Source organism: Babylonia areolata, chromosome 9 (genome assembly GCF_041734735.1).
Source record: "Babylonia areolata isolate BAREFJ2019XMU chromosome 9, ASM4173473v1, whole genome shotgun sequence".
NCBI lineage: Eukaryota > Metazoa > Mollusca > Gastropoda > Neogastropoda > Buccinidae > Babylonia > Babylonia areolata.
In genome coordinates, this window is record NC_134884.1 from 28,685,758 (window position 1) to 28,706,748 (window position 20,991).

Genomic DNA, 20,991 nt, shown 5'->3' on the forward strand with positions numbered 1-20,991 from the left:
GGTCAGGGTGTCACAGCATTCAGGTTAGAGGTCAGGATGTCACAACATTGAGATGACAGGTCAGGGTGTCACAGCATTGAGGTTAGAGGTCAGGGTGCCACAGCATTGGGGTTACAGGTCAGGGTGTCACAGCATTGAGGTTACAGGTCAGGATGTCACAACATTGAGATGACAGGTCAGGATGTCACAGCATTGAGATGACAGGTCGGGATGTCAGTCACCATTCTTATTTTGGATTTATTCTTCTTGTGGTCACAGTACATATGGCCAGCAGAAGCAACTGTATCACTGAAAAGTACACACAATAAAGTAGGGAATACAGTAGAATCTGATTCCACACTGACCTCACCTCACAAAGGTTTGGCAGTCACCATACGTCACCATACTTCGCTATTGAGTGGAGTGATGGCCTAGAGGTAACGCATCCACCTAGGAAGCTAGACAATCTGAACGTGCTGGTTCGAATCACGGCTCAGCCACCAATATTTTCTCCCCCTCCACTAGACCTTGAGTGGTGGTCTGGATGCTAGTCATTCGGATGAGACGATGAATCAAGGTCCCGTGTGCAGCATGCACTTAGCGCACATAAAATAACCTACGGCAACAAAAGGGTTGTTCCTGGCAAAATTCTGTAGAGAAATCCACTTCAATAGGAAAAACAAGGCAGGAAAAAATACAAAAAATGGGTGGCACTGTACTGTAGCAACACGCTGTCCCTGGGGAGAGCAGCCCGAATTTCACACAGAGAAATCTTTTGTGATAAAAAGAAATGCAAAATACAACAAATATTGCTCATTCAGTTCTACCTCATGGGTGTCTCAGTCCCATTCTCTTTTCCACATAAAAAAAGAAAAATCTGGATTTAACATTTAAGGGAGGAGGTTTTTTTTCCCCAGTCTCCTAGTACCTTCAACTCTTTTGTGTATGTGTGTATGCATGCAGAAGATCATATGTGCTTGGTAGAGATACTGTAATCAATGGCAGCGTTCTGTGGGATATTGAAACAAGAACTCAGTTGATATATGATGCACTTGTTGTTGCTGTTCTGATAGTACTTGTCGACTCAGTAGAAATGTCCCAAAACATTTGGTGCTAGAGAGTTGTTTTTGGACACAAAAACTTGGCAGTGAAAGAGTTAACTGTTCATTTTACTTACGGAGAACAAGTAGAAATGTGTGTGTGTGTGCGGGTGGGGTGGGGGGGGGAGTAGAGGGTTTTTTGTGGGTTTTTTTTTTATCTGCTTGTCCGGAGGACAGCTACATGTTATCTGTGAATTTGCAGCCCTGCTTTGCTGTGACTGGCAGTGTGGTGTGTGTGTGTGCATATCTGTGTGTGTGCGTGTGTGTGTGTGCATTTCTCTCTGTGTGTGCATGTGTGTGTGAAGGCATACCACGAGAGTTACGGCTTTGTAAGGTTTGTAACATGTATGTGATCGGGGATGAGTTTCATTTTATATTGGAATGTCCCAATTATGATCAGTTACAAAATAGATATGTTCCTGAAAAATATTTGTCTCCCAAATCGGATTTTAATTTTTGTAATGTGCTCAAAGGAGGCAAAAAAGTCATTTTAGCTTTAAGTAAGGTGATTAGATTTGTAAATGTTGCCAGCTACACATTTGAAGTTAAAATACATTTGTGTTTTCTCAACTTTTATGTGACATTGTTGTGTATTTGCAAATGTTTGTTCTGGGCATGAAAACATTATTTTGCAGTAATCCTCCATACTCCAATAGGAGTGAAAGGATAATCAAAACTTGAAACTTGTGTTGTGAGTTGGTGTTGGTGTGGGTATATGTATGTGCATATGGTGTATGCGTATGTGTACCGTGTGCATACCCCTTTCGCCAGGCGGCCACCAGAGACACGGGCAGCTGCAGCACGGACACGGAGAAGCAGCTGGAGAAGGTCCAGGCAGAGAAGCGGAGTCTGGCGGCGGAGGTGTCCAGCCTGCACCGTTTCTACACGCGTAACCCCTCCCTCAGCTTCAGCCCTGAGGCCGAGAGGTTGAGGGTGAGTCTCTGTCAGTGGCCGAGTTTTGATGACCAGTTTTGATGTCTTTCATAGTTCGCACGATCATTTTGTGTTGGTGTTTACAACCAGCCCGTTACTGCACAAGTTAATTTCTGTGTGGATTGAATCATTTTATGTTGGTGTTTACAACCAGTCTGTTACTGCACAAGTTAATTTCTGTGTGGATTGAATTTTAATTTCTATGTGGATTGAATCATTTTATGTTGGTGTTTACAACCAGTCTATTACTGCACAAGTTAATTTCTGTGTGGATTGAATTTTAATTTCTGTGTGGATTGAATCATTTTATGTTGGTGTTTACAACCAGTCTGTTACTGCACAAGTTAATTTCTGTGTGGATTGAATTTTAATTTCTATGTGGATTGAATCATTTTATGTTGGTGTTTACAACCAGTCTGTTACTGCACAAGTTAATTTCTGTGTGGATTGAATTTTAATTTCTGTGTGGATTGAATCATTTTATGTTGGTGTTTACAACCAGTCTGTTACTGCACAAGTTAATTTCTGTGTGGATTGAATTTTAATTTCTGTGTGGATTGAATCATTTTATGTTGGTGTTTACAACCAGTCTGTTACTGCACAAGTTAATTTCTGTGTGGATTGAATTTTAATTTCTGTGTGGATTGAATCATTTTATGTTGGTGTTTACAACCAGTCTATTACTGCACAAGTTAATTTCTGTGTGGATTGAATTTTAATTTCTGTGTGGATTGAATCATTTTATGTTGGTGTTTACAACCAGTCTGTTACTGCACAAGTTAATTTCTGTGTGGATTGAATTTTAATTTCTATGTGGATTGAATCATTTTATGTTGGTGTTTACAACCAGTCTGTTACTGCACAAGTTAATTTCTGTGTGGATTGAATTTTAATTTCTGTGTGGATTGAATCATTTTATGTTGGTGTTTACAACCAGTCTGTTACTGCACAAGTTAATTTCTGTGTGGATTGAATTTTAATTTCTATGTGGATTGAATCATTTTATGTTGGTGTTTACAACCAGTCTGTTACTGCACAAGTTAATTTCTGTGTGGATTGAATTTTAATTTCTATGTGGATTGAATCATTTTAGGTTGGTGTTTACAACCAGCCTGTTACTGCACAAGTTAATTTATGCGTGGATTGAATCATTTTATGTTGGTGTTTACAACGAGCCTGTTACTGCACAAGTTAATTTTTATGTGGATTGAACCATTTTATGTTGGTGTTTACAACCAGCCTGTTACTGCACAAGTTAATTTTTATGTGGATTGAACCATTTTATGTTGGTGTTTACAACCAGCCTGCTACTGCACAAGTTAATTTCTGTGTGGATTGAATCATTTTATGTTGGTGTTTACAACCAGCCTGTTACTGCACAAGTTAATTTCTGTGTGGATTGATAAATTGTTTCTGATTGATTGATTGATTGAGTGAGTGGTGGCTTAATGGAGGTGAGACAATCTGAGTGCACAGGTTCGATTCCTACACTCACCACTATTTTCTCCCCCTCCACTAGACCTTGAGTGGTGGTCTGGGTGCTAGTCATTTGGATGAGATGATAAACCGACTTCCTGTGTGCATCATGCACTTAGCGCACGTAAAAGAACCCACAGCAACAAAAGGGTTGTCCCTGGCAAAATTCTGTGGAAAAATTCCACTTTTGATAGGAAAAACACATGCACCTACAGGCAGAAAAAAAAGAAAAAAAGGTGGCACTCTCACTGCACTCCTCAGGGAAAGCAGACCAAATTTCAACTACAGAAATCTGTTGTGACAAAAAAGATGATAATGCAATACAATGCAACACAACATAACACAGTGCAGTAAAGAGTAACAGAAGTCTAGGGGGAAAAGTCTAAGAAAAATAAGAGAAACATATGGGGCTTGGAGTCTTGGGGAAATGAGAAAAAAGCCATTTCCAATGCTGGAAGAGTCTTGGTATCCTGAGAGGTTTGAAAGCTCTATGTCAATGTAATATTACTATACTGTATACTGAGACGTTTGAAAGTGCTATATACACATACTATTACTATAGTGAGAGGTTTGAAAGTGCAATGTACATGTACTATTACTACATTGAGAGATTTGAAAGTGTTATATATACACATACTGTTGATATAATGAGAGATTTGAAAGTGCTATATACATGTACTATTACTACACTGAGTGGTTTGAAGGCACAGTATAAACGTACTGTTACTATACATTGAGGTTTGTGAGTGTTACGTTAATATACTATTGCAATGCTAAAAGGTTTGAAAGCGCTATATACATGTAGTAATACTGTACTGAGTAGTTTGAAATCCTAGTTATATATATATATATATATATATATATATATATATATATATATATATATATATATATATATATATATATATTGGTACTATACTCACTATCAGTATCAGTAGCTCAAGGAGGAGTCACTGCATTCGGTCAAATCCATATACGCTACACCACATCTGCCAAGCAGGTAGATGCCTGACCAGCAGCGTAACCCAACGCGCTTAGTCAGGCCTTGAGAAAAAAATAGAAATAAAATAAAATAATAATGAATAAATAAATAAATAAATAAGTAAATGAAAGTGCCATGTAAATGTACCATCACTGTAACAATGAGAGGCTTGTATTACCATAGTTATTATCACTTACTATCATCTATGACGACGGTGCCCACACAGCGGCTGGAGGAGGAGAACGGAGAGCTGCGCCTGAAGCTGACCACGTGCCAGGCGGCCCTGACACAGGGGGAGCGGGAGTGGACGGAGAGGGAGGGGGAGCTGAGGGCCCGCCTGGACGCCGTGCTGACCGACAAGCAGAGCCTGGACCGACAGCTGGGCCACCTGCAGCAGGACAGGTCAGTGTGTCCGTCAGTCTGTCTCCCCCGCTGTCTCCGAGTGACAGGTCTGTTTGTCAGTCTGTCTGTTCCCTATCTGTGTGCGACCAGCAGGACAGGTCAGGCTGTCAGTCTGTCTGTTCCCTGTCTGTGTGCGACCAGCAGGACAGGTCAGGCTGTCAGTCTGTCTGTTCCCTATCTGTGTGCGACCAGCAGGACAGGTCAGGCTGTTAAATCTGAGGGTCCCAGGTCTTGAATCATGGTAACAGTGCCTGCTGGGTAAAGGATGGAGATTCTTCCGATCTCCCAACAGTGCCTGGTGGGTCAAGGGTGGAGGTTTTTTTCTGATCTCCAAGGTCAACATAATTATGTGCAGACCTGTTGCTGGTGCCTGAATCCCCTTCGTGTGTATACACACGTTAAAGATCCTGTAATCCATGTCCGCGTTTGGTGGGTTATGGAAACAAGAACATACCCAGCGTGCACACCCCCGAAAACGGAATATGGCTGCCTACATGGCGGGGTAAATAGACAAAACGCTCATTCATGTAAAATGCTGCATGTCTGTGTAAGTATATGTGTGTGTGACAGAAACCTGATTGAATGATGCAGGAAATGAATTATGAGCACCAAATGGCAGCCATCAGTCAGCTCTACCCTGTTGTGCAAATGTTTGCAAAACGCTTGGAGCTTGGTCTTCAACTGAAGATAGGTGCTATATAATCCATATCATCACCATCATCTGCCCCCCTATCTCTGAGCGATCTGCAGGACTCACCATCATCTGTCCCCCTATCTCTGAGCGATCTGCAGGACTCACCATCATCTGCCCCCCTATCTCTGAGCGATCTGCAGGACTCACCATCATCTGTCCCCCTATCTCTGAGCGATCTGCAGGACTCACCATCATCTGTCCCCCTGTCTCTGAGCGATCTGCAGGACTCACCATCATCTGTCCCCCTGTCTCTGAGCGATCTGCAGGACTCACCATCATCTGTCCCCCTGTCTGAGCGATCTGCAGGACTCACCATCATCTGTCCCCCTGTCTCTGAGCGATCTGCAGGACTCACCATCATCTGTCCCCCTATCTCTGAGCGATCTGCAGGACTCACCATCATCTGTCCCCCTATCTCTGAGCGATCTGCAGGACTGCAAATACATAAATGTATGGCAGGAAAAAAAACAGGAAAAAGTTTTTAAACATCTCTGTGTCTCCCAGACAGAATGTTGACAATGACCAAGTCTCACACCTCTTTAATCAACTCTCTGTCTCTCCACCAGACTGCTGACGATGACAATGTCTTACACGTCATTTTAACCAACATATTGTCTCTCCACCAGAATGCTGACAATGATAGTCTTACACGTCATTTTAACCAACTCTTTGTCTCTCCACCAGAATGTTAACGATGACTGATTCTCCTGCGACTTGTCCTCCGAGGGCGGAGCTGACCGTGAAAGAAGGCGTGTCCGGCACCCATACGGAGCAGCTGCGACAGCTTCACGCCAAGTGGACCACTCTGCAGGCCAAGGACCCTGATGTGAGGAGACGTGTGCTCTTACTGTGCTGTGCTGTGCTGTGTGTTCATTGTTTAACTCTTTCACTGCCCTTTCTGTGTGAAAAACACTCTCCAGCGCCAAATATCTTGGACTCAACGCTCTCAGTCACACAATTAGGTTCATGTCAAAACAACACAATGGACTTGTTCTCTTCAAACTAGGTCAGGGGGCAAAGGTCAGTCATTGTTCTATTGCCAAGGTAACTGGCTGCAGCTGCCAAGCTTTGTTACAGTGTGATAAATGGTCTTTTTGACATGACCCTTGATGTCGACTAAAGTTGCCTATGGTGGCGAAAGAGTTAAGGGTTTTAAGGTCCCACAGCCTTTTACGGCCATCAGGGGCAGTGAATTCATATCCACTGTGTGTCTAGGGCTGGGCATAGGAAGGTGGGGCAGTGAATTCATATCCACTGTGTCTAGGGCTGGGCATAGGAAGGTGGGGCAGTGAATTTATATCCACTGTGTGTCTAGGGCTGGGCATAGGAAGGTGGGGCAGTGAATTTATATCCACTGTGTCTAGGGCTGGGCATAGGAAGGTGGGGCAGTGAATTTATATCCACTGTGTCTAGGGCTGGGCATAGGAAGGTGGGGCAGTGAATTTATATCCACTGTGACTAGGGCTGGGCATAGGAAGGTGGGGCAGTGAATTTATATCCACTGTGACTAGGGCTGGGCATAGGAAGGTGGGGCAGTGAATTTATATCCACTGTGTGTCTAGGGCTGGGCATAGGAAGGTGGGGCAGTGAATTTGTATCCACTGTGTCTAGGGCTGGGCATAGGAAGGTGGGGCCCAGTCCTCTCCTTTCGTCGTTTTAACCTTCCCCTAGCAAAGTCAGGTACCCATTTACACCTGGGTGGAGTTGAGGAGAATTTTAGAGTATAGTGCCTTTCTCAAGGATGCAACACTTCGCCGAAACGTGGGGTTGAAACCTGATCACTGGTGAACACTGGATTAGATGTCCAATACCTGTCTGATTCAGCAATGGCCACTCCTGTATTCATTGTATATTTTTTATATTACAGTCATGCCAGCTGTCTTGATTTCTTTATATTTTGTTACGACCAGTCACAATTTTGTTCTGATATTATGCAGAAGTCCAAATTGTTACCACATAACCTGTGTGTCTCCATTGGTTGATGGTTTTTGAAATATTCATTGATAGACTAAATGTTTGCTCTGTGAATGTTGAATCGCACTGATGTTGTCAAATGTCAAAACTGAAGTGAAATATATAAGCTTGTGTACAAGGGGGAAAAAATAGAAGAAAAAAAAAGAATTGTTCCGACTGACGAGTTCATTTTTTGGTGAGCTGAGTCACCTTCCTGCTTTCTTCTTGCAAGCCGCTCAGTAGTTTTGAGCTGTTCTGAGGGTGGGCTGGGTTAGTCTGTCAGGCCGCCAGTCTCAGGCGATGAAGCAGAGCCAGAGCCAGCTGCATGTGTGTTCACATCGAACATACACTGAATGACCAATCAGCTGATTTGAACTTGAAGAACATGACTTTTTTTGCAAGTAGGTAAATGATGGATACATGCAGATGTGACTGAGGTCATTCAGAAAAATTCCAAATATTCCTGAAAAAATAAATGTGCATATTGTTTCTAAATTCAGCTCTGTTCAGCATTGTTGGTGTCTCTGGTATTGGACTTTAAAAGAGAAAATAGTCTGGCAGAAAAATGGAAATCATGTGGCTCAGTTAATGTTCAATTATAAGCATCTGTCATACAATAACTTTATGTATTATACTTTATAGTGCACTATTTCATAACAGAATGATTATGCAATTTAATATAAACACATAATGAGCATGTAAATACCTTTCTGTGTGCCCAAAAGTAACTGGCAGCTGTTGATGTAAGGTGTTTATAATTTAGCTGAAACGGTTTTCTTTATTTTGTTCTTTTCCAGTCCTTCTGCACCGTAATGAGTCATATGATTTCTTTACTGCTGTCTTGTTAATCAGTATTCAGACTGACATGACCTCCTTCTTTACCTGATTATATACTGTGATAACAATATTGCGTTGTATCGCTCTCTTGTCACAACACAGTTCTATTGAGTCATCGTCATCATGCAGCAAAACCCTTTCTGTTGGCCATGGAAGCTGAATTTCTTCCGAAGGGTTTTGACACAGACATGTATTTTTGGTAGTTGCTCTGTGTTTCATGACCCCTTGATTGGTACTGGCATGTTTACTCATCTATGGAGCTGTCACCTGACATAAACTGTGCTGGTCGGGGTGTCACCTGACGTTATCTGTGCCGGTCGAGGTGTCGCCTGACATTAACTGTGCCGGTCAGGGTTTCACCTGACGTTAACTGTGCTGGTCAGGGTGTCACCTGACATTAACTGTGCCGGTCGGCGTGTCACCTGACCTGACATTAACTGTGCCGGTCAGGGTTTCACCTGATGTTAACTGTGCTGGTCAGGGTGTCACCTGACGTTAACTGTGCTGGTCAGGGTGTCACCTGACATTAACTGTGCCGGTCGGCGTGTCACCTGACCTGACATTAACTGTGCCAGTCGGGGTGTCACCTGACATTAACTGTGCCAGTCGGGGTGTCACCTGACATTAACTGTGCTGGTAGGGATGTCACCTGAGATTAACTGTGCCGGTAGGGGTATATCCCCAGAAAGCCAGAGTGGTCTTGCTCAGATACTGCAAAATAGAGGTCCTTTTTTTTTCTTCTTCTTTTTTCTTTTCTTTTTAGGTTTTGTGTTTCTTCCAGCAGTTACCCCCGTTAGTGACAGAATAATCAAGAAATGGATGTGGTCACTCCGTGGAAGGAAGGAAGAAGGTAGACAGAGCTTTCAGGTCAGGATGTCCATCACCATGTCTTTATTTCTATTTCTTCCTCTGGGGATTTGCATCACTTTTGATAAAAAAAAAATCAAGTAACTGCTTAAAAGAACACACAAAAAAGTAGTGATTGCATTTTTTTTTTTTAATTTGTGTCACTGCTGACCTCTCTTCACCAAGGCTTGGCAATCAATTCAATTCAGTTCAGTTCAGTTCAAAATACTTTATTATCTGCTTCAACCAAAACAGAAAATTTTCTTCTGGCTCACTCAAAATGCCCACCAGCAAATATCAAAGAGAAAAACGAGTAACTGACCCACCCTTCCTTGATCACCACACACATGTTAGTTATTATGTAGAAAGAAAAATAATCGCATAAGTTAATATTACATTTTAAGAAAGAGTGAAACATCTGTGTGCCTGTGCGTGCGTGTGTGTGGTGTATGTGTGTTTACATGTGTGTATGCTTGTGCGCTTGTGTGTGTGTGCTTGCATGTGTGTGTGTGTGCTTGTGCGTGTACGCGCGCGCGTGTGTGTGTGCTTGCATGCATGTGTTGCGAGTGTGTGTGCGTGTTCACGCTTGTGTGCCTGCGTGTGTGCATGTGTGTGCCTGGATGTGTGTATGTGTGTGCCTGAGTGTGTGCCTGCGTGTGTGCCTGTGTGTGTGTGAGTGTGTGCCTGTGTGTGTGTGCATGTGTGTGCCTGCGTGTGTGCCTGTGTGAGTGCGAGTGTGTGTGTGCGCAAGGGTTTAACCAAGGTCAGTGTGTGGCGGGGCTGGTTTGCAGGTGATCACGAAGATGGTGCAGATGGAGGTGGAGTCGGAGAGCCTGAGGACACAGGTGGCAGACATGGAGAGCCAGCTGGAGAAGTGGGAGACACGCTGCCTGGAGAGAGACCGGACAGTGGCTGACCTGCACAAACAGATTGAACACGTCAGCGACCAGGTGACTTGCTTTGCTGTTGTTTGAACATTTTGATGGTTTGCTGATGTTGGTACTTTTGGTGGAACAGGGAGAAAAATCAAAGCAGTTTGAACAGTTTAATTATGCTGATGTTATTACAGATGGAAAAAAAAATCAGAGCAGTTTAACATTTTAATAGTCTGCTTTAGACAGGACACGTTGTCCGCATGACAGACTGCAGGATCCCGAAGATGCTTTTGTATGGCCAGCTGAAGGAAGGCCACTGTGAACTTGGAAGACCCTGCAAGCGCTTCAAGGACTCCTTGAAGACAAACCTCAAAGTCTGTGACATAGACATCGCTTCCTGGGAAACTGATGGCCTTGACCACTCTCACTGGAGGATGCTGTGCTCTAGTGGCGTAAAGACGTTTGAAAATAAGAGAACGCTGGTCATTAAGGAGAAGCGTGAGTGAAGGAAGCAGGGCTCAACTTCTGGAGATGTTTTCCCTTGCAACACCTGTGGGAAGTGCTGCGCATCCAGAATCGGCCTGTTCTCCCATATGAGGACACACACCGACAGATAAGCCTGCCTGCCTACTCATCCGTCGGACCATCTGCTCTGTGGTTTTACTTCATTCAGAAACATTGTCAGTTGAACACAAAAGTGACTGAATGGATGAAATGAGTGGGTGGTTTACTGACTACCAGCACGTTCCCTGGACACTTCTCTTCCTGTGTTCTTAACTTGATTTCAGTTCTACATGGACTGAATGTTGGTGAATTAGGCTCTTTACCTTGTTTTCAATATTTTCAACTTGATTAAAATCTTTATGTCAGTTTTGCAAGAAGTGGGTGATGTGGTCTTTGTAATGTTTTGATTGACCTTTTAACATTATTCTGTGTTATCTTTAATTGGTTTTAAAAGGGTGGTGAAATGACCCTGTTTTCAGTCAGCTACGCTATAAACAACATGATTGGATTGGATTTCAGCCCTCAAATAGACCCTTTGCAGTTCTGTAGGCATAAGCAATATGAAACTTGGAGATTTTTCATAGAGACCTGAACAATAAGAATCAAAAAGAAAATTATCATTATTACTATTATTGTTATTGTTGTTGTTTTTGTTATTGTTATTATTGTTATCATCATTATCTGTACTAAGTTGCCCAAAGGAAATCTACCAGTGCTTGATTCTGTTTTGTATGTGTGACTGTCCTGCTGCCATGCTTTTTGTATGTGTACTGAAGATTTACATTGCTCCCGCTGTATGAATTATCCTGTGACCTATCTGTTATCTGTATATTTTGTATATAAATGATAATAACATTAATAATAATGATAACATTTATGATAATGAACATGCCTATGACATTTTCTAAGTTGATTTTTTTTTCCACATGCTATGCATATGTACATCCATTACATGCTAGGACCAGTTTGTAACGCAACAGCGTTGTCTTTTATACTGAGTTTCGTTTTTTTGTTTGTCCTTGCTCTTGTTAATGTTTGTTTTCTGTTGTCTGTTAAATACATTTCTGTTTGTTGATTTATACAATGTAATAATTGAATATGAAAAAAAAAGATTATTTAAAAGAAGACCAAACCAAAAGCAACATGATTTGAATTGTTGATTTATACAATGTAATAATTGAATGTGAAAAAAAAAAATCATTTAAAAGAAGACCAAACCAAAAGCAACATGATTTGAATTGTTGATTTATACAATGTAATAATTGAATATGAAAAAAAAAAGATTATTTAAAAGAAGACCAAACCAAAAGCAACATGATTTGAATTGTTGATTTATACAATGTAATAATTGAATGTGAAAAAAAAAAATTTAAAAGAAGACCAAAGCAAAAGCAACATGATTTAAATTGTTGATTTATACAATGTAATAATTGAATGTGAAAAAAAAAAAATTATTTAAAAGAAGACCAAACCAAAAGCAACATGATTTGAATTGTTGATTTATACAATGTAATAATTGAATGTGAAAAAAAAATTATTTAAAAGAAGACCAAACCAAAAGCAACATGATTTGAATTGTTGATTTATACAATGTAATAATTGAATGTGAAAAAAAAAAAAATTTAAAAGAAGACCAAAGCAAAAGCAACATGATTTGAATTGTTGATTTATACAATGTAATAATTGAATGTGAAAAAAAAGATTATTTAAAAGAAGACCAAACCAAAAGCAACATGATTTGAATTGTTGATTTATACAATGTAATAATTGAATGTGAAAAAAAAAGATTATTTAAAAGAAGACCAAAGCAAAAGCAACATGATTTGAATTGTTGATTTATACAATGTAATAATTGAATGTGAAAAAAAAGATTATTTAAAAGAAGACCAAACCAAAAGCAACATGATTTGAATTGTTGATTTATACAATGTAATAATTGAATGTGAAAAAAAAAATTATTTAAAAGAAGACCAAACCAAAAGCAACATGATTTGAATTGTTGATTTATACAATGTAATAATTGAATGTGAAAAAAAAAATTATTTAAAAGAAGACCAAACCAAAAGCAACATGATTTGAATTGTTGATTTATACAATGTAATAATTGAATGTGAAAAAAAAAAATATTTAAAAGAAGACCAAAGCAAAAGCAACATGATTTGAATTGTTGATTTATACAATGTAATAATTGAATGTGAAAAAAAAGATTATTTAAAAGAAGACCAAACCAAAAGCAACATGATTTGAATTGTTGATTTATACAATGTAATAATTGAATGTGAAAAAAAAAGATTATTTAAAAGAAGACCAAACCAAAAGCAACATGATTTGAATTGTTGATTTATACAATGTAATAATTGAATATGAAAAAAAAAAAAAAATTAAAAGAAAACCAAACCAAACCAAAAGCAACATGATTTGAACTGACTTGCTGACTGACGGAACGGTGTGATCGTTGCGTGCACGCCAGGCGAGGAAGGGGGAGGAGGAGAAGGAGCTGCTGCGGACCTGCCTGCTGGAGGAGGTGGAGAAGGAGCGGCAGAGCAAGGAGCTGGCCGTCAGCGACGCGCGGCGCCACCTGGAGAGGGAGATGTACGACCTGCGCATCGCCAACCAGAAGATGCGGCTGACGGCCGCCCAGTTCCAGGCCAGCTTCGAGGGCGTCAAGCAGGCCTACCAGCTCCTGGCGCGGGAGGCGCGGCAGTTCCCCCAGGCCGTCAGCGTGGTGGCCAAGGACCTGCAGCAACAGGTCAGTCACGTGCAGGTCGTGGAGGGGGAAAGTTGTTTAACTCGTTCAGCCCTGCGCCTGGCTGAGAGGCAGGTGCTGCTGTTTGCCGTTCTCCACCTGAGCTTGTGTAGCAGGTGGGCAAAGAAACCTGTTTACTTAAACTGGTTTGTCAGCTCTTTGTTGTGCATTAAACTGCTAGGTTAGGGAAGTGACTCAAACTTAACTTCCTTCTTCACTGGCTTGTGAGGTGTTGCTCCAAAAATTGAACGATTAGTGTATGGTTTTTTTATCCATTTTTATGTATCGGTATGGTAAAATGTCAAAGGGTCACTGCACTGTAAGTGTTAGATGAAATAATGATGGACTCTTGCAGCGAATTTGACTCAGATAATGACAAAAATTTGACTAATGATTCATGTGATGATTCTTGGGAAAGTGAGCAACAGGCCTGGACCAAGTGGCGGACATGTGAATCAAGGAGATGACCCACAACCTTCAGCATCGACAGAAGCTGATATTTTACTAATTGTGATTTTGATTTAAAGTTACGAGTAAACTACTGCATCCCTTGGCTTGAGACTTGAGCAATTTGTGTCAAAGTTATATTTCAGTCACTACATGAAGTTTGGCAGCTATTGGTTGAATGGTTATAAGTGTGTGACTGAAGTGAAGCACCCCTTCCCGTTGATGCAGCCATGCTAGGCTGGGAGAGCTGCACAGACAGAAGACCTTAAAGGGTTAATGATACTGGTGATTGTAGACATTTTGTTAAAGTATTGATTTAGGGCTGAAATGGTTAATGTTTCATTTCACATGATACTGGTGATTGTAGACATTTTTGTTAAAGTATTGATTTGGGGGGGGGGAGTGCGAGAACCATTTTCATGGTTTGGAAAAGATTTGGGGAGAAAAGAGAGAACCATTTTCAGGGCTGGAAAAGCGGTGGGGGGAAATGGGAGAACTATGTGGGTCATGCAGGATTCAAACAGTCTTGGAAGTCTGGAAAAGCCTGTGAAAAACTGAGAGTTAAGATACTGCAACAAATTGAATTGTGATGGTAAACAGTATACCGCATGTATTTCAATTTACCTAGTGTGTATGTATGTACTTGCACACTTGATATCATGTGTGTGTGTATGACTGTGTGTGTTTGAATGTGCATACAATTTTTTTGTTGTGTGAAATTACCACTGCAATATCATTTGATAGGTTTAGACAAGTGGGTTTTCTGGTAAGTTGATACCGGAGACGGCATGGACAAGACAGGTGTGTGTGACCGACAGTGTTTGACTGTGCGTGTGTCAGGTGGGACGGGCGGTGCAGCACGTGGCGGAGGAGAACAAAGACCTGGTGCGCAAGTACCACAAGGAGATGAGACTGCGCAAGAAGTACCACAACGAGCTGGTGGAGCTGAAAGGTGGCTGCTGTGTGTTGTGTTGTTGTGCACAGTATTGTATTGTATTGTATTGTGTCGTGCTGTTATGCACAGTATTGTATTGCAGTGTAGCGCATTGTATTGTATTGTATTGTCCTGTTGTGTACAGTATTGTATTTGTGCTGTTATATACAGTATTGTATTGTATTGTGCTATTATTGTAGTGCATTGTATTGTATTGTATTGTATTGCATTATGTTGCATTGTGCTGTTATGTACAGTATTGTATTGTACTGCATTATGTTGCATTGTGCTGTTATGTACAGTATTGTATTGTATTGTGCTATAATTGTAATGCATTATGTTGCATTGTGCTGTTATGTACAGTATTGTATTGTACTGCATTATGTTGTATTGTGCTGTTATGTACAGTATTGTATTGTACTGCATTATGTTGCATTGTGCTGTTATGTACAGTATTGTATTGTATTGTGCTATAATTGTAATGCATTGTATTGTACTGTATTGCATTATGTTGCATTGTGCTGTTATGTACAGTATTGTATTGCACTGCATTATGTTGTATTGTGCTGTTATGTACAGTATTGTATTGTATTATGTTGCATTGTGCTGTTATGTACAGTATTGTGTTGTACTGCATTATTTTGTATTGTGCTGTTATTTACAGTATTATATTGTATTGCATTATATTGTATTGTGCGGTTATGTACAGTATTGTAATGTATTGTGTTGTATTGCATGAATAACAACAACAATAATAATTAGTATTTATATAGTGCTGAATCTCGTGCAGAGACAAATCAAAGCAGTCATTCACACGCATGCATTAAACGGGAAAACTGAAGACAAAGGAAAAGGCAGGGGAGGGGGGCTATTTTGGGTGGGTTTAAGGCCAGACTTGAAAGAGCCGAGTGCAGAGACCTGACAAAGCGGAAGAGGAAGTTCATTCCAAATTAAAGGTCCAGAGACTGAGAAAAAAAAACAGCAGCTGACAGTGGAGTGTTTGAATCTAGGTACGTGTAAACAGAGCAGATCCCTAAGCTGATCAGAGAGAGCGAGATGGGATGTAGTACTTGGTGCATTGTATTACATTGTATCACTTTTTGTCACATTTCTCGACGGGCGCAATAGCCGAGTGGTTAAAGCATTGGACTGTCAATCTGAGGGTCACGGGTTCGAATCACGGTGATGACGCCTGGTGGGTAAAGGGTGGAGATTTTTACGATCTCCCAGGTCAACATATGTGCAGACCTGCTAGTGCCTGAACCCCCGTCGTGTGTATATGCAAGCAGAAGATCAAATACGCACGTTAAAGATCCTATAATCCATGTCAGCGTTCGGTGGGTTATGGAAAACAAGAACATTCCCAGCATGCACACCCCCGAAAATGGAGTATGGCTGCCTACATGGCGGGTTAAAAACGGTCATACATGTAAAAGCCCACTCGTGTGCATACGAGTGAACGCAGAAGAAGAAGAAGTCATATTTCTCTCAGCGAAATTTGGTCTGCTCTCCCCAGAAGAAGTTCCATCTCTAGATAATCATGTTTTGCTTCCACCTTCAGGCAACATACGAGTGCTGTGTCGTGTGCGACCGCCAATCAAAGAGGACGGCACGGGGTCACAGGCGGACAACGTGGTGACCTACGACCCGGACGACGATGGCCTGATCTACGTCAGCAACAAGGGGCGTATCCAGACGTTTGAGTTTGACTGCGTCTTCTCTGCTAGCAGCACACAGACACAGGTCAGTCAGTCAGCGGTGTCCCTGATTTTCGGGGGTCGAGACAAGCGACGGAAAGTTAGATCACATTGACCAGGTCCACAAAATGCTGCTGATGCAGACTGGTATAAGTGAATAAAATCATAAGGTAATATTTTTTTCCCCACAACAGTGTTTCAATGAAATGCAGTGTATTCAGCTTTTTATATGATGTCATCTTTGTCACAAATGTTTAGCATTACCGGTAGTCGGTGCAATATATCCATAGAAACTTATCACCACCAGTTTTGATGGATGTGTGGTAACTCTAGTACTCATGTTTGTGTATACTTGTATGTTTGTGTGTGAACTTGTTTTGGGGTCTTGGAAAACCTTCAGCAGGGTTTTGGAAATAGCATGGAAAAAGCATGGAATTTTGTTTGCTCAGACTTTGGGGAACCCCGGAATTAGTGACAGGTGTGGTAAGAATTGATAATAGATATGGCGAGAAGAAATGGTGACAGGGGTGGTAAGGTGAGAAGTGGTGACAGGCGTAGTTAGAAGTGGTGATAGGTCAAGTGAGAAGTGGTGACAGGTGTGAGAAATTGGTGGCAGGTGTGGTGAGAAGTGGTGACAGGTCAGGTGAGAAATTGGTGGCAGGTGTGGTGAGAAAGTGGTGGCAGGTGTGGTGAGAAAGTGGTGACAGTTCAGGTGAGAAAGTGGTGGCAGGTGTGGTGAGAAAGTGGTGGCAGGTGTGGTGAGAAAGTGGTGGCAGGTGTGGTGAGAAGCGGTGACAGGTCAGTTGAGAAAGTGGTGGCAGGTGTGGTGAGAAAGTGGTGACAGGTCAGGTGAGAAGTGGTGACAGGTCAGGTGACAGGTGTGGTAACAGGTGTGTTAACACTGCTGCAGGTGTTTGAGGAGGTCAGGGCTCTGGTGACCAGCTGCATTGACGGCTTCAACGTCTGCATCTTCGCCTATGGGCAGACAGGCTCCGGCAAGACCCACACCATGGAGGTAACACAGATTTTGGGGGGATGGGGTTGGCTGGTTTGCATACGTTTTGTTCTGCTGCTGGAGGCCATGGAGAATCACTATCAGTGCATTCACGGGACTGACGTTTAGATAGTAATCACCATTACCTTGCGTAATGTTTACGAATGGAGAATGTCTGAAATTTTTTTTTTTTTTTTAAACCAACAACTGTGTGGGTTGTAAAACAAGACTTTGATGAGAAGCGTCAACATTTTGAACCATTCTTCAGGAACTGTGATAAGTGGAAATGACAGTGAAGGTAAAGGCGAGACCTAAGAGAAATTATCCTCTGTATGTTTTACGTTCTTGTTTTTTTGTTGCTGTTTTGTTGTTTTTTGCGAACACTTATTTGGGATATTTGTATGATATATTCAATACTGTGTATCTGGGGTGGTGGTCGTTGTGTTTTGGGGGTGGGGTGGGGGGGGCAGGTATTTTTGTCTGCCACTTGTAGACCCAGTTAAGATTTGCAGTCCTTGTGGTTTATCATCAAGTTAGCTTACGTCAGAAATGTTTATACACGCTTTATCACTGAGCAAGAGTCAGTGTGGTTTTCAGTGAAGGTGATTCTGAAAAAAACAAAACACATTGAGGCATTTTACACTTGGGACAAGCCACTCGGTGTCAAAAATCTTACATTACTTTCCCCTTTTTTTGTCAGTATTCAGAGATAAATCGTTTCTTCTTCTTCTTCTTCTCCTCCTCATTCATCAAATGGACACACCAGTCTCCACAATGAAGGCAGCTGAACGCTGCAGGTCCTCCACACAGCCGTGGAGCTTCTAGGTCACTGGAGTTGGGTCGCTTGACCAGTACCTCTTCCTGAACACCTCGCGGAGGGGGCAGGACTGCAGCAGATGTTGTAGTCTGGCTGTCACTTCCACAACGGCACTGGGCTAAGTGACCGATGCAGAAGTTGGTGTATAGATAGTAATTGTTTCAGGATCAGCATTTCTGTGGAACAGTTCTGTGCCTTTTAGCATCAGTAGCGTTCTCTCTGCGCTGTGGCGCCGTGGGAAATTTCAAACCGATCCTGTGGTTCTGCAGGGACCAGTGGAGGACCCCGGCATCAACCAGCGCGCCCTGCTGGAGCTGTTCGCAGAGACGGCCGACAAGGGGGACGACTGGCACTTCACCATCGAGGTCAGCGTCATGGAGATCTACAATGAAACCATCAGGTGGGTGGGTGGGGATGAACGTGTGTGTTGGTGGTGGTGTTTTTGTTTGTGTTGGTAATATTTGTGTTTGTGTGTGTGCATGTGTTTGTGTGTGTGTGTGTGTGTGAGAGAGCACTCTGTGTGTGTGTGTGTGTGTGTGTGAGTACTGTGTGTTTGTTTGTTTGTGTGTGTGTGTTTGTGTGTGTGTGTGTGTGTTTGTGTGTGTGCATGTGTGTGTGTGTTTGTGTGTGTGCATGTGTTTGTGTGTGTGTGTGTGTGTGTGTGTGAAAGTGCAGTGGACTGTACTGGTAAAGCTTCACTAGGAAAAGACTGTTGAATACCAAGATAAGAGAGTGGGGAAAAAAAACGAAGCCAGGTGAAAGGTAACAACAGAACAAAAAAAAAAGTCACATGTCGTTGGCTGTAGAATCACAAGTGACACAGCAAGGTTACTTTGCCTAGCCAAACATTTATTTATGCATGCAGCATAAAAATATTTTTTCTCTGTCTCTTTGTTAAACTGTGATGTTTGAAGTTTAGTTGAACTGTGATGCTTGAAGCTTTGTTACACTGTCACAAAATTAAACCTAAGATTAGTACTTGTTTATGGTGATGATAGAGACAATAAAAATAATAATTTATTTTCATACAGTGCTATAATTCAAGCTGAGGGAAGCTCTGAGTGCTTTATGAATCCATTATTTAAGATAAGTGGAATAAACAGGTAAGACAGAATAGAAACATATAAAAGATACTTATATTTGATCTGTACATATGTTGAGTGCATGTACCATGTACATACTTGTGCATGTGGACACGTGTGTGTGTGCAAATGCACAGTCCTGCTGACACACGTGTGTGTGTGTGTGTGTGTGTGTGTGTGACACAGAGACCTGCTGAACTCAGACAGCACCAACAAGCTGGACGTGAAGATGAAGGGGGAGGGAGGGGGGTACCACGTGCCGGGCCTGGTCACCAAGGTGGTTACCTCCCTTCAGGAAGTCAACCAGGTGGGACTTTAAAAAAAAAAAAAAATGTTAATCTTTTTTAAATTGCTGCCTGGTATTCCTCCTGTTTCAGTGGTACTTTCCCCTCACATTAAAGAGTAAATGTCCCGAAGCCGTTTGTGGGTCACTGGGGCAGTGAATTCATATCCACTGTGTGTAGGGTATAGAGAATGGATCAGAAAGGGTGGGCCGGGCCCAGTCCTCTCCTTCCGCCGTGTCCACCTTCCCCAACCAAAGTCAGGCACCACCCATTTACACGTGGGTGGGGTGGGGAAAAATTGGAGTGGATTGTGTTTCCTTAGGACACAGCACCAGCCTGGACCCCTGATCCCTGGTGGACTTTGGATCAGAACTCCCAACACCAAAGCGACTCTTGCCACAGCGCCTCCTCACATCGCTCATTCCATATCCCCCACCCGTACCCACCAACCCCATTCCTGCACTCTTCCACATTCAAACAGTCACACCTGGACTTTGTCATTTAGAGTCCCAGCATTGGTGGTCTCCAGGTGCCAGTTGCATTGCATGGTTCTAACTTTTTGGCAGTTACACGTGACTAAATGCCTACGTTGACCGAACTACGCCATTGGACAGTTTCATACTACACACAGTTAGTTGCGGGTTATGACCATACTAGGCAACTGGCTCCAGGAGTCTGTCAGTGCTATGTCATTGTGATGCTAAACACTAGACAAGCGTCCAAGCTTGAGAGAGACGGTGACACTGTCCTCTTCAGTGTGAGCTTGTTTCTTCCTCTCTTTTTGTGCATGTGTTTGTGTGTGTTGCTCATGGGTGTCTTTATCTGTCAGCTGCTTTCAGCTGATGTATTTATGATAATTGATTTGTTGCTCATACTGGTCCTTTGGCTTTTGACAACATTAAAGAATATGAAATATAGGGGATGTGGAAAATATTTTCAAGACAAAACAAACCTGTGGGCTATGGTGAAGGAACACTTATATGCACTGGCTTAGCTTCCTGAAGTTGTTTTTGATTTCTTATGATATATGCCTGTTTTCTTTTTCCGGTTTTTTTTCTTCTTGTTTTTCTTTTTTCTTTTAACTGTGAAACATGACCATGAACATCAAGGAAGTTCAAATAGTTGAACCCAACTAAAATAAGTCTTTTTTCCCCTGCATCTGCAAACAGAAGAAAAGAGTGTCCAGTGTTGTGAACAGATTGTCTTGTTACCTGTGGGAATATTCTGCTGAAAACTGACCTGATTGTCTTGTCATTATCTATGGGAATATTCTACACAAAACTGTGTGTTGTTATCTTTAGGAATATTGTATGATCAGTGGTTTCTCCTCTGCAATAAGAATTTATTTACAGCTTAGTCTTTTGTGAAGGACTATGAATGTAAAGTTAGTAGGCAAGTTGCACTGGTTC

The 20,991-nt window shown here is 41.9% G+C and overlaps 1 protein-coding gene across 2 annotated transcripts in view; it reads left to right on the forward strand.

Moving 5' to 3' along the window:
- The window catches only part of LOC143286194 (uncharacterized), a 67,870-nt gene that overhangs the window by 36,219 nt on the left and 10,660 nt on the right, over nucleotides 1-20,991 (forward strand). For both annotated transcript variants that reach the window (XM_076593830.1, XM_076593831.1), the window contains exons 6-15: nucleotides 1,851-2,012; nucleotides 4,697-4,872; nucleotides 6,251-6,392; nucleotides 9,994-10,152; nucleotides 13,052-13,330; nucleotides 14,615-14,726; nucleotides 16,270-16,451; nucleotides 17,316-17,420; nucleotides 18,486-18,616; nucleotides 19,485-19,605. In XM_076593830.1, the coding sequence (XP_076449945.1) occupies nucleotides 1,851-2,012; nucleotides 4,697-4,872; nucleotides 6,251-6,392; nucleotides 9,994-10,152; nucleotides 13,052-13,330; nucleotides 14,615-14,726; nucleotides 16,270-16,451; nucleotides 17,316-17,420; nucleotides 18,486-18,616; nucleotides 19,485-19,605 (1,569 nt within the window). The remainder of the gene's footprint in view (nucleotides 1-1,850; nucleotides 2,013-4,696; nucleotides 4,873-6,250; nucleotides 6,393-9,993; nucleotides 10,153-13,051; nucleotides 13,331-14,614; nucleotides 14,727-16,269; nucleotides 16,452-17,315; nucleotides 17,421-18,485; nucleotides 18,617-19,484; nucleotides 19,606-20,991) is intronic.